Raw genomic sequence first — 13121 nt, forward strand, 5'->3', positions numbered from 1 at the left:
GGGATATGAGCTATCTTGCAAGCTGGTACCAAGAAGACTGATATTCTTCACAATATTATAACCTGAAATTCAGAACCACCAAAGTGTCTAACTGAAATATACATTTTTGCAAGTTTGTTCTATGAAATATTATTTAGACATGTAAAGGATACTTATATCCTTACATTTATCTTTAGGTAGATAAAACATATATGTGTGTAAAAACAGAATTAAGTATGTCATGAGCTCTATAATTGTGACTCTGTAAATATGCATGAGGATACGAACAAAGACTGAAAGACAACATTGAGAAGTAAAAATAATTATTGCTAGAATGATGAATGAATTTTATATTTTAATTCCCTTTAACGCTATCATACAGTAAATTAATTTTCAAAGGTATGTTGAGACTATTTATTCAATGATTTAATTGTTCAACAGAAACAAAATACACTAAAATTACACCTTGCCTGTTAATGGGATTAACTCTATCTTTTTACAGTTGTGGTTCTTGCTGTGATTGCCAGGGGAGACTCTCCTTCACTATTAGCATTTATGTATCCCCCCCCCCCACTTTTTAACCTCTTTCTTCAAACTATCTCTAATTTCATAGGAAGTCCGGTAGAGTTCAGCTAGATTAAATGGCTGTTTTGATTCATGTTACTGTATTTAACACTGCTATTAAATTGTGCCTATTTAAGAGTAGCAAGTGCTTTATACTCTCTATTAGAAATATACAAATAACCCTCTTGGCTACAAGCTTACCTTTCCTCCAGGTTTCTCTATTTCTATAGAATTTTTCAATTTTGTAGGTTCTAATCTTTGCTCTCAACAAAGAGCAATCTGTTTTCAATTGCCAGAATTAATTCTTTAGTTCAGCCTTTTACCGTCTACTTGATCGATGTTTATTGTTTCTTTTTTGATTTGCATGCCCTAATTTTCTTCTGTTCCGTTTTTGCCTTTATACTGCTGCTCTGTCACCCTAGCACCTAGCAGAGGCTCTAGCCATGTCCAATGCCTGCATTGAACTATCCAGTGGACTCTCATTTGGCTACCAAATTTAAATACATACTTTGCTGCTCAATTTTGGAATTGCCTTCCTACTTTGTAGCATTTTTCTCATGCTCACTCTACTGCTACCCTGTAAACCAACAGAAAAACAGCTGAATCTTCTTCCTTGTATCTTTGCTTATACTGTTCCCTTCACCTAGAATGCTCTCCCTCATTCTTTCCTTAATCACTCAGAGGCCTCTTTTAAAGCTTGCCCTTTCCATCATGCCTTTTATTATTATCCCAAGTGGATTTAACTTCCATTCTCTCCAAATATATATGATTTTGTTTGTGCCCTCTTTCATTAATCTGCTTTATCTTAGGGCTATTTATGTGAATAAAAATCAGACTGTATAAATTCTATGAAGACAAAAACAACACCTTTCTCATCTTTATTATCTACCGACAACATCTAATACAGAGTACTGGCTTATTCAAAGACATTTTGTTTTCCTGTTTAAATTTCTTATTCTTAACAGAGGATATAGAGGGGAGATCAGAAGATAAGGGTCTTAAGCAAGGAAGAACAGAAGAGAAAGAGGGACTAAGAGAGGGGAAAACACGAAGTGCCTTCTGGAACTCATACAATGAAGCTGAACTCCTTTAAGTATAAAGGAAAAAGAATTTTATTTAGTTATTTGTTTATTTGTTTATCCATTATTATATGTAAAGCCCAGTGTTTGAGTAACTTAATATAAGAACTATTTTAGTCAACTAAAGTGCTTTATTCTCTATTATTTCTCTAATATGCTACTAGTTTTATTGATTTTTTTACATTTAATATTCTACTAGTTTTATGAAGTATCTTTGGTTTTTATTTTTATCAAAGTATTATTTTGTAAGAATGTTCCCCTGTGCAGGAATGTAACTGCCTATGGAAAACCAGGTCAGTGTTGTGTGTAAGTAGCACAGACAAAATCTGAGTGGGTTTGGGTACTTTGATCAGACCATATCTTTGTCTTTACCTTCCTGTGTCCCCAGTGGTTAGAGTCCCCTTTTCTTCCTCCTGTGTGATCCATTCAGATCACAGTTTCAGATCAAACATGTTAGCATTCACTGAGTTTAGTTTTTGTCTATCCTACAATAGTACCCTCACGGATCGATGAGCCTAACAGCATATTCAAATCAGCTTTGCCCAAGAAACATACATTTCAGTGGATAACCTTAGACCAGCCTATGGGGATATTTATATATATTAATTATGCATACCCTTCCCTGCCAGAATCTGAGAAACTGCCTTTAAAAAAAAAAAATTCTAGGGGTGCCTCGGTGACTCAGTCAAGTATCTGACTTCAGCTCAGGTCATGATCTCAGGGTCCTGGGATAGAGCCCAGCATAGGACTCCTTGCTCAGCAGGGAGTCTGCTTGTCCCTCTGCACCACCCACCCTGCTCATACTCTCTCTTTCTCTCTCTCTCTCAAATAAATAAAATCTTAAAAAAAAAATGTTAGTGATCCTAAAGAGATGAATTTTAGAATAGTATTTAAGGTTTCCAGAGATATGCAGCAGTGCTTGATTAGTTCGTAAAGCATTGAAGTAGGTGTAATCCTCTATGTAAATTACAGTGAGCTGTTATGAAGCATTCTCCTTCTGATTGAGAATATGAAGTGTACACTTAGATTTCTCAGATGTACTTGGAGTAAAAGAGAAAAGACAGGATTCCTGCTCTTTGTGGGGATAGTAACCTTAAAATAAAAGCTTATTATGCAAGCAATAAATATTTCCAGTGGGAAAATAATGCCATTGGACCTCACTAATACAAAATTGCACAGAACTTATTTTATTTATTTTCAAAGTTAAGAATTTTTATGTACAATTTTTAAGGTCTCTGATAAGTACAAATTTCCATTGTATTCATTTTCCTTGAGTGTGACTTTGCCATTGTATCGTATTTCACAATAGTCGCATGGATCCATTGGTTGAACCTATTTCTTGCTCTCTCTTTCTCTAGCCTCAGCAAACCGTTCCCGGAAGGAATGAGAGCTCTCAAGTTGAGAAAACAAAGGAAGAAAATCCGAACACCACTGAGTGCAATTCTCAAAATGTAAGAATAAGTTAAAATGGTTTTCGTAGCATTCAACATGAGAATAAGAACATAAGCATTTTTTTTTTAAGATTTTATTTATTTATTTGACAGAGATAGAGACCGCCAGCGAGAGAGGGAACACAAGCAGGGGGAGTGGGAGAGGAAGAAGCAGGCTCATAGCAGAGGAGCCTGATGTGGGGCTCGATCCCATAACACCAGGATCACGCCCTGAGCCGAAGGCAGACGCTTAACCGCTGTGCCCCCCAGGCGCCCCAAGAACATAAGCATTTTAAGCATAGTTCATGCCACCATGAAACTTTCCATATGTGATATCTACTATCTAAACATTGTACTTTAAAATTTGAAAAATCAAGTGTTCTTTGGATGTCAGTGAAGTAGGTATTTTGTTAGAAAATGTAACCAGACTCTTAGGAGTACTATGAAGTTGAGTTGTCTGGGAGGTAAGAGGGTAGCCACACGCCCAACAATGTGCTCATCCCCACAACCATGTGACAGAAAGCTGTTAAAATATTTAAAACAAAAACAAAACCCCAAAGGATGTGATTCAATAGTATTCTCCCTGCAAAACATAAACCCAGCATAATAGAGACATTACATTGAAGGAAGAGAGATTCTTAACCTTCAGATGATAATGGAACATATATAATTGTGCCTTTTTTATATTTCTCATAATAATATAGTGAAATTTTAATTATGGAACTTTGGCACAATTACAGACCTATAATGTCTGGATATGAGAAAGAGCCAACGACAACTGTGTTGAGTAGATTCGAAGTTAGGCTTTAATCGATTTGACAAAATGAAAAGTATCTGCTGAAGCTACTCGTGATTGGAAAAAAGATCAGGCTACTGCAAAGAAGATAAGGTAGAGGAGACACATAAGTTAACGGAGTCAGTCTCTTTTCCTTCTCTTGGCTGAGAAAGAGAATTTAGAAATATGAATTTCTCAACAATTTAGCCTTCAAATCTTTGTATATTTGAACATGTACCAATTTAGAACATAATATTAATGAGAAGTAAAAATGAAAATCTCTGCAACAAACTTGCAAATGAGGAAGTCAAGAAGGTTTTCTCTAGGAAGGAACATTTTGCTAGAATATAGATAGGTCTCTGACAGTGTGAGCAAATGTGCAGAGACAAGAAACCATCAGAATAAAATGACTAGAGAATAGAGTGCAGAAAGTGGTGGGATATATGCCTGATAGGATAATTTGGGACTTAAATGTGAGAGACCCCGGATTCCCAGGCTAAAGAGTTTGTTTCGAATTAAGGTTATGGTTCAGGTTTTCAAATGTTTGTGTCCAATTAAGTTATGAGACCATAGGGTTAATTTTAAGGAGAATGTCTTTATTTCTTGATATATTTTCTTAAAACTACCAAAAAATCATTTTGCAATATAGACATAATTATACTGTACACTTAAAACTGGGTTATATCTTAATTGTGTATCACTAAAAAAAAAAGGAAGGACCAGAAAAGAATCTTGGAAGCTATACCCTTATGAGTAATGTTCACTTGATCCTTAAAAGTACCACTTTGAGCTCTTAGATTAGGAGGGATTCAGTTGCCTTATTCCTGCCTCTGTACTGACCGGTGAGCCTGTGTGTGCCTTGAGCAAACCAGTCTTGTAATGAGGTGGTAGAAACATCTAAAGGGACAAAAGAACTGGGACTTCATCAAGCTTACCAGAGAGATAAACAAACAAACAAACAAACAAACAAGATGTTCGCATTGGAGGCAACGCTGAAAAGTTCTGTGTGTTTTGCTAAGATTCCCAAAGCAAAATTCTGGTCTACTTTTCTTATCAAGAGTGAGACCTGCTCAAAAATCATAAATTGTTTTTTGTTGTTTGTTTGTTTGACTCTCCTTCTACTTTTATTGTCCTTTTTTTTGTCCCTGATACTTCCTTTCCCTTCAGTAGGTCTCATACTACCTTGTTGCAGGTCCCAATCTGGGTCCCTTCAAAAATCTGCCTCCACCTGCACCAAGGTGAACGCTCTCTTTCTAACCTGACCTCTGTCTAGATTTTAGTCTTTGGAGTTTCTGCTTCCAAGAAGCTATACTTTCTAGTGCAGAGAGTGCTCAGTGTTCATAGGCTGTAGACTCAATTACATTTAAAGGTTGTGAGAATAACATAGATGAGTGAAGTACACCAGATGTAAGCAGCAGGAATTAGTGGAACTGGTGTGAACATCAGTTTTCAAATTTTAGACCTGCAGTTCTTCGCTGTCCTCAAAATAGCATCACCTGGAGAGTTCTTATAAAATACTGATGACCAGAGCTGACATCAGAAAAATTAACTCAACATCTTGGCATGTGGGGTCTAGACATTAGTTGTAGTTATTTTTTCAATTACTCCAGGTGATTCTAATGTGCAGTCGAGTTTTGCTGCCAATGTATTTCACATGTAAATGATAGTAAAAATCATGTGGGGAGCTTTTAAAAATTGAGATTTTGAAAAATTCTTTAGGAAATTATAAATGAAAAGGACTAAATGTAACCTCTGTTTTTTATTTTTATTTTTTTACATGGACCTAGCCACCCACTTCCCAATCCAGGTGATTCTGAGGTGGGTGGTTTGTGAGCCATAGTTTGAAAAACTTTGGTTTAGATAGCACATAATCCCTTTAGTATATTGTTTAGTAATGATTTTGCTGCTTCTCCTACTCTCTTATATTTACATTTTAAAGAGGGCAGTGCCTAAGGGGGCTCTATAATAGTAATATGAGAAACTGTGTATGGCTTTTGATAGTGGGTAGGAGAGATCCATCCCCAAACCCTTCATTTATTATGTAACCATGTATATAAGACCAGTGTTGATGTAGGACTGTGGAACTGATCGGGAAGCTGTTATGTGATTTCATCCATTGCTAAGCTCTCTCCATGAGAAATCTAGTGGACCATCATCACCTCAAGCTACAGTAACCAGAGTATGATTAATTTTAAGCATGGAGAGCTTAGTTCCTTTCCAGGATTCCCCAGTGCTGACACCAATTCTGCTGACTTCTTCAACCACACAGAAAGAAAATAGCAGGATCTTTTTTTTTAAGATTTTATTTATTTATTTGAGAGAAAGAGAGAGAGAGAGAGCACAAGCAGGGGTAGAGGCAGAAAGAGAAGGAGAAGCAGACTCCCCACTTAGCTGGGAGCCCGACATGGGACTGACTCCATCCGAGGACCTGGAGATCACAACCTGAGCCGAAGGCAGACACTTAACCATCTGAGCCATCCAGGCGCCCCAAAGCAGGGGGATCTTTGGATCTATGAGAACTGTTGTTACTCAGCTTGTCTAAAATCACCCAGAATATTCTCATTTGTGTTTAATATCATGAAATGTGGTTGCTTCCATTTTAATACAGTGACATGAAAATACCTTCGGCATGATTTTAACAAGCTGCAAACTCAGCTCCAATTTGGGCTGCTTTAATTGAATGTCCAAATGAGGTACCCAAACATAGTTCCATAAAGTAAAAGCAAAATAAATTTACCCTTTTCTGAGAAAGGGGTAGTGCAATTTTCTCTTGTAGGAAAGATATTATATTAGACAGAATTATGGCTTCCTTATTGTCTTTATTTGGAAATTAAGTATGGTTTAAAGTGATGTGTATGGGTGCCAAATTGACAAGGGGTGAATTTGTAATGGTTAAGTTTGTGCGTCAACATGCTCAAAGAGCTGGGGCACCTGGGTGGCACAGCAGTTAAGCGTCTGCCTTCAGCTCAGGGCGTGATCCCGGCGTTATGGGATCGAGCCCCACATCAGGCTCCTCCGCTATGAGCCTGCTTCTTCCTCTCCCACTCCCCCTGCTTGTGTTCCCTCTCTCGCTGGCTGTCTCTATCTCTGTCGAATGAATAAATAAAATCTTTTTTAAAAAAAAACATGCTCAAAGAGCTGGTAAAGCATTATTTCTGGGTGTGTCTGACAGGGTGTTCCCAGCAGAGATTAGCATTAAATCAGCAGACTAAGTAAAGAGGATTGGTTGGGAATTCTCTAATACCTAGAGGATCCCCACAAAGAACAAAATGGTGGAACAAGGGTGAATTCTTTTTCTCTTTGAGTTGGAACATTAATCTTCTGCTGCCCGCAGACATCAGGTCTCTTGGTTCTTGGGCCTTCCAACTCTGGGACTTCGACTAGCAGCGTACCCCCCACCTTTCCCCACTTCTCAGGCCTTTGGCCCCAGCTCATCATCAGCTCTCCTGGTTCTCAGCACTTCAGATTTGGATTGAGTTATATCACCAGTTTCCTGATTCTCCAGCTTGCATAGGGCATATCAGGGCATATCTCAGCCTCCATAATCCCATGAACTAATTGCCATAATAAATCCCTGCATATATATAAATATGCTATTACTTTTTTTCTCTAGAGTATACTGACTAATAAAATCACTTTTCCGTATTTTTATTCTGCATACTTTGGGTATATTTTGAAATAATGGACATCTGCATTTTATGAAAGAGTTTTCTTTAATCAGATTAATCGGTGCAACGTAAGTTTTATACAAAGAAAGTAGTTGGTAGTTGTTAAGGTAAATTGTGGTATTATTGGCCTTATATGGCAAAATTATAGTTGGCAGTTTTATTCCCATTTCTAAAATCTAGAATCTACCAAATGGGGACATTTAAAAAATAATGAAAGTATTGTAAAATAGGGACCTGAATAAAACCAGTAGCAGAAATAGTTGAGAGAAAGAAATCAACAGAACATCAAACTGAGAAATCCATAGGACTTTGTTATCAAGTGAAGATACAGAAGTAAAGATAAAAGTCTAACCTGGACCCTGCTTTTCATATTAATTAATTAAGGCAATTATAGTGTTCTCAGATAAAATAAAGTATCCAGGAGGAAGAATTTTAAGTTAATTTTTGTCCATTTACTTCTAAGCAGAACATGTTCATGCTCTCTTAATAACTAGAATGAACAAAAATATATGTTAGAGCTAATTTATTTGTAAAAAAAAATGATTTTTTAAAAAAAAACTTTGTTGAGGTGTAATTTGTGTACCATAAAAAATCACACGTTTTTTAAAAGATTTATTTATTTATTTTAGGGAGAGAGCGCATGTGTGTGAGTGGGGGTAGGGGCAGAGGGAGAGAATCTTCAAGCAGACTCCCCACTGAGGGCGGAGCCAGACTTGAGGCTCAATCTGATGCATGACCCGTGAGATCATGACCTGAGCTGAAACTACAAGTCAGACAGTTAATCAACTGAGCCACCCAGGTGCCCCCAAAACCACGCATTTTTAAGTATATATTTCAGTTATTCATGAAATTTATTGAGTTGTGCAACTACTGCCACAGTCCAGTTTTGGAACATTTCCATCACCCTAATAAGATCCCCATGCCTTTGTACAGTTCATCTCTATTCTCAACCTCAGTGCAGACAAACACTAACCTAGTTTCTATCTGTATAGGTTTGCCTTTTTATAAATTTTGTGCAAGTTCATCATGTAATATGTAGTATTTTGCATCTCACTTCCTTCACACAGTGTAATGATTTTGAGGCTTGTTTATGTTGTAACATGTATCAGTAGTTTGTTTCTTTTTATTGCTGAATAGGATCAGTTGTATGACTAAACCACATTTTCTTTATCCATTCATCAGTTGATACCTTTTGGATTGTTTCTATGTTTTGGTTATTATGAATAATGACACTATGAACAGTCACATAAACATCATTGTGTGGACATATGTTTTAATTTCTCCTGAGTAGATACCTAGAAATGGAATGGGATATGATAATCATTTTTTTTCTTGATTTTTTAAGAAAAATTTTTTTTCCAAAATGCACTGTTTGCATTTACAACCTATTCAGCAATGTATAGAGTTCTAATTTATCCACATCTTTGTCAGATACATGATTTGAAAACATTTCTTTCAGCATATTTCTTATCTTTTCATTTTCTTAATGGTGTCTTTTAACAACTAATAGATTTTTTTTAGTACAGTTTGAGATTTATAGAATAATCGAGCCAGTGTGTGCATAAAGTTCTATATAGCACTAGTTATCTTTCTGTAAGTGACTTCTACTTTTATTCCATTACAGTCTAAGGGCATACTTTACATTTGTTTAGGTGTGTTTTATGGCCCAGAATGCAGTCTACCTTGGTGAATATTCCATGTGACCTTGAGAAGAATATGTATTTCTGACTTGTTTGATGAAATATTCTATGAATGTTAATTGGATCTAGTTAATTTATGATGTTGTTCAGATCAGCCATATTCTTACAGATTATCTGTGTGATTTATCAGTTATTGATAGACTGTTGAGGTCTCTATCTGTAATAGTGGATTAGTCTATTTCTATCAAAATTATGTTTTTTATTATTGACTTGTACACGTTCCTTATATATTTTGGATATTAACCACTTATCAGGTAACTGCTTTGAAAATATTTCCTCCCATCCCATAGGCTGCCTCTTCATTTGTTTGTTGGTTGTTCTTTTGCTGTGCAGAGCTTTTTAGTTTGATATTGTTCCCCTTGTTAATTTTTGCTTTCGTTGCTTGTGCTTTTGATGTGATATCCATGAAATCATTGCCAAGGCAAATGTCAAAGTTTTTTTTCCCCTCTGTTTTCTTCTAGAAGTTTTATGGTCAGGGCTTACATTTAAATCTTTAATCTATTTCAAGTTAATTTTTGTGAGTGGTGTGAAATTTTTCTGAGTGGTTTTATTACCATAATAGAGTTTGAAATCAGAAGGTGTGATGTCCTTGTTTCTCAAGACAGCTTTGTCTATTAGGGATCTTTTGTGATTTCATGTGAATTTTAGGATGGTTTTTCCTTTTTCTGTAAAAAAAATGCCATTGGAATCTTGATAGGAATTGCACTGAATCTATTGATGGCTGTAGGTTGTATGGAAATTTTAACAATATTCCTTCTTCTAGTCCAGGAAGACAGGATATATTCCATTTATGTCTGTCTTCTTCAATTTCTTTCTCATTAATATCTTATCGTTTTAGTGTATAACTCTGTCACCTCCTTGGTTAAATTTCTTCCTAATCATTTTATTGTTTTAGATGCTATTATAAATGAGATTGATCTCCTTATTTCCTTTTTCTCCCCCATGTTATGTGTTTTTTTCAAGTTTTCGTTTTAATTCTAGTTAGTTAACAGACAGTGCAATATTAGTTTCAGGCACAGAATTTAGTGATTCATCACTTACATACAACACTCAGTGCTCATCACAATAAGTGCCCTCCTTGATACCCAGTACCCATTTAACCCATCCCCCTGCCCATCTCCTCTCCAGTAACCCTCAGTTTGTTCTTCACAGTTAAGACTCTGTTTCCTGGCTTGTCTCTCTTCCCTCCCCCACCAATGTTCATCTGTTTTGTTTCTTAAATTCCACATGTGAGTGAAATCATATGGTATTTGTCTTTCTCTGACTGACTTATTTCACTTAGCATAACACCTTCTAGTTCCATCGACATTGTTGCAAATGGCAAGATTTCATTCTTTTTTATGGCGAGTAATATTTCATTGTATATATATACTACCTTTTCTTTATCCATTCATCAGTCAATGGACATTTTGACTCTTTCCATAATTTGGCTATTGTTAATAATGCTGCTATAAACATTGGGTGCATGTATTCTTTCGAATAAGTATTTTTGTATACTTTGGGTATTTACCTAGTAGTGCAATTGCTAGATTGTAGGGTAGTTCCATTTTTAACTCTTGAGGAAGCTCCATACTGTTTTCCAGAATGGCTGCACCAGTTTGCATTCCCAGCAACACTGTAAGAGGGTTCCCATTTCTCCACATCCTCACCAACACCTGTTGTTTCCTGTGTTTCTAATTTTAGCCATTCTGAGGGATGTGAAGTGGTATCTCATGGTTTTGATTTGTATTTCCCTGATGATGAGTAGTATTGAGCATCTTTTCCTGTGTTTGTTAGCTGTCTGAATGTCTTCTTTGGAGAAATGTCTGTTCATGTCTTCTGCCCATTTTTAACTGGATTATTTGGGTTTTTTGGGGTGTTGAGTTTGATAAGTTCTTTATATATTTTGGATACTAATCCTTTATCAGATATGTCATTTGCAAATATCTTCTCCCATTCCAAAGGTTGCATTTTAGTTTTGTCGATTGTTTCCTTTGCAGTGCAGAAGTATTTTATCTTGATGAAGTCCCAATAGTTCATTTTTGCTTTTGTTTCCCTTACCTCTGGAGATGTGTCTGCTAAGAAGTTGCTATGGCCAAGGTCAAAGAGGCTGTATTGCTGCCTGTATTCTCCTCTAGGATTTGATGGTTTCCTTCTCACATTTAGGTCTTTCACCCATTTTGAATTTATCTTTGTGTATGGTGTAAGAAAGTGGTCCATTTTCATTCTTCTGAATATTGCTGTCCAGTTTTCCCAACACCATTTTTTGAAAAGGCTGTCTTTTTTCCATTGAATATTCTTTCCTGCTTCGTCAAAGATTAGTTGACCATATAGTTGTGGGTCCATTTCTGGGTTTTCTATTCTGTTCCATTGATCTATCTGTCTGTTTTTGTGCCTTAATTTCTGCTGATGTCCTTGTTTTTCTCCCTAGACTCTTCTTCGGATTTCCCTAGACTCTTCTTAATAGAGTCTGAACTTTGCAGTTCTTTCATCTGTAATCACATTTCATATGCCATTATGGTGTGGGGGAGGGAAGCATTTCATAATCCTTTGAGATTTCACACTTTTAAGTGTTCCCAGAAGGTAATGGGTCCCTGGGCTTCTACTTCAGGTAAATTTGCCTATATTCTGTGTATGTACCTATCTCTCTAGTTTTGGGGGTGATGATTTGTCTGGTGACCCCAATTCTCTGACAGATCTAAGGAAAATTATTGATTATCAGGTTTTTTTTCTTATTTTGAAGTGAAAGTGGCAACTTCCAACGTGTTTATATGTCAGAGGGCAAACAGTAGTCTTAGTGTATTTTAAAACACAAAAGTTTTTAATTTCAGTAAAGTCCATTTATCACTTTTTCTTTTTCTTTTCTTGATCATGATTTTGCTTTATCTAAAAAATATTTACCCAACCCAAGAATATAAAGATTTTTCTATGCTTCCTTAAAAAAATGTTTCTAGTTTTATTTCTCACATTTAAATCTATGACCCATTTTGAGTTAATTTTTCTGCATGATGTGAAATAAGGATCTATTTTCATTATTTGCATATTGATACTGAGCTGACTTTGTCTTCAAAACAATTTGTTGTAGTGGCACCAGGGTGGCTCAGTCTGTTAAACGTCTGCCTTCCACTCAGGTCATGATCCCAGGGTTCTGGAATCAAGCCCCTGGGGTACTGAGATCAAGCTCCTGGGTCTGGATCCCTGCTCAGTGGGAAATCTGCTTCTCCCTCTGCTCCTCTCCCCTCCCCCACTCATGCTCTCTCCACCCTCCCAAAATAAATAAATAAATAAATAAACAAATTTTTTAAAAAATTTGTTGTAATGAATATACTTTTCTTATTGAATTGCTTTGGCACATGTGTCAAAAATAATTGATTACAAATCTGAATTCATTTCTTAACTTTCAATTATTTCATTGATCTATACATATACCCTTAAGCCTGTACCATACTTTCTCAATTACTGTAGCTTTACGGCAAGTTTGAGATTGGAAAGTTAAAGTCCCCTTACTTTGTTGTTGTTTTCAAGATTGCTTTGGCTGTTTTGAATACCTTCCATTTCCTTGTTAATGTTAGGTTCAGTTTTTCAATTACAATAAAAAAAACTTGTTGGGATTTTGACAGAATTTTCATTGAACCTATAGATCAATTTGGGGAGAATTGTCATCTTACAATTTTGATTCTCCCAATCTATGAACATTGGTTATCTCTCCATTTACTTACATCTTTTGAAATTTCCTTCAGAAATATTTTGTAGATTTTCAGTTTACAAGTCTTGCACTTCCTTTGTTTTCTTTATTCTTAATTTTTAAATTCCTTTTTATATTATTAGGAATGGAGTTGTTTTCTTAATTTCATTTCTAGATTGTTAATTGCTAGCATTTAGATAGGATTAATTTTTGTATATTTATCTTGTAACAGATTAAAGACTGTGAGCTCCAATTCAAACTG

The 13121-nt window shown here is 35.9% G+C and overlaps 1 protein-coding gene across 1 annotated transcript in view; it reads left to right on the forward strand.

Moving 5' to 3' along the window:
• LUZP2 (leucine zipper protein 2) overlaps positions 1–13121 on the forward strand; it is a 235305-nt gene that overhangs the window by 207364 nt on the left and 14820 nt on the right. Inside the window, exon 7 of the mRNA XM_008686893.1 lies at positions 2981–3071. Coding sequence (XP_008685115.1) covers positions 2981–3071 — 91 coding nt within the window. The remainder of the gene's footprint in view (positions 1–2980; positions 3072–13121) is intronic.

The sequence above is a fragment of the Ursus maritimus genome, unplaced genomic scaffold, assembly GCF_017311325.1.
Source record: "Ursus maritimus isolate PB19 unplaced genomic scaffold, ASM1731132v1 scaffold_23, whole genome shotgun sequence".
NCBI classification, from domain to species: domain Eukaryota; kingdom Metazoa; phylum Chordata; class Mammalia; order Carnivora; family Ursidae; genus Ursus; species Ursus maritimus.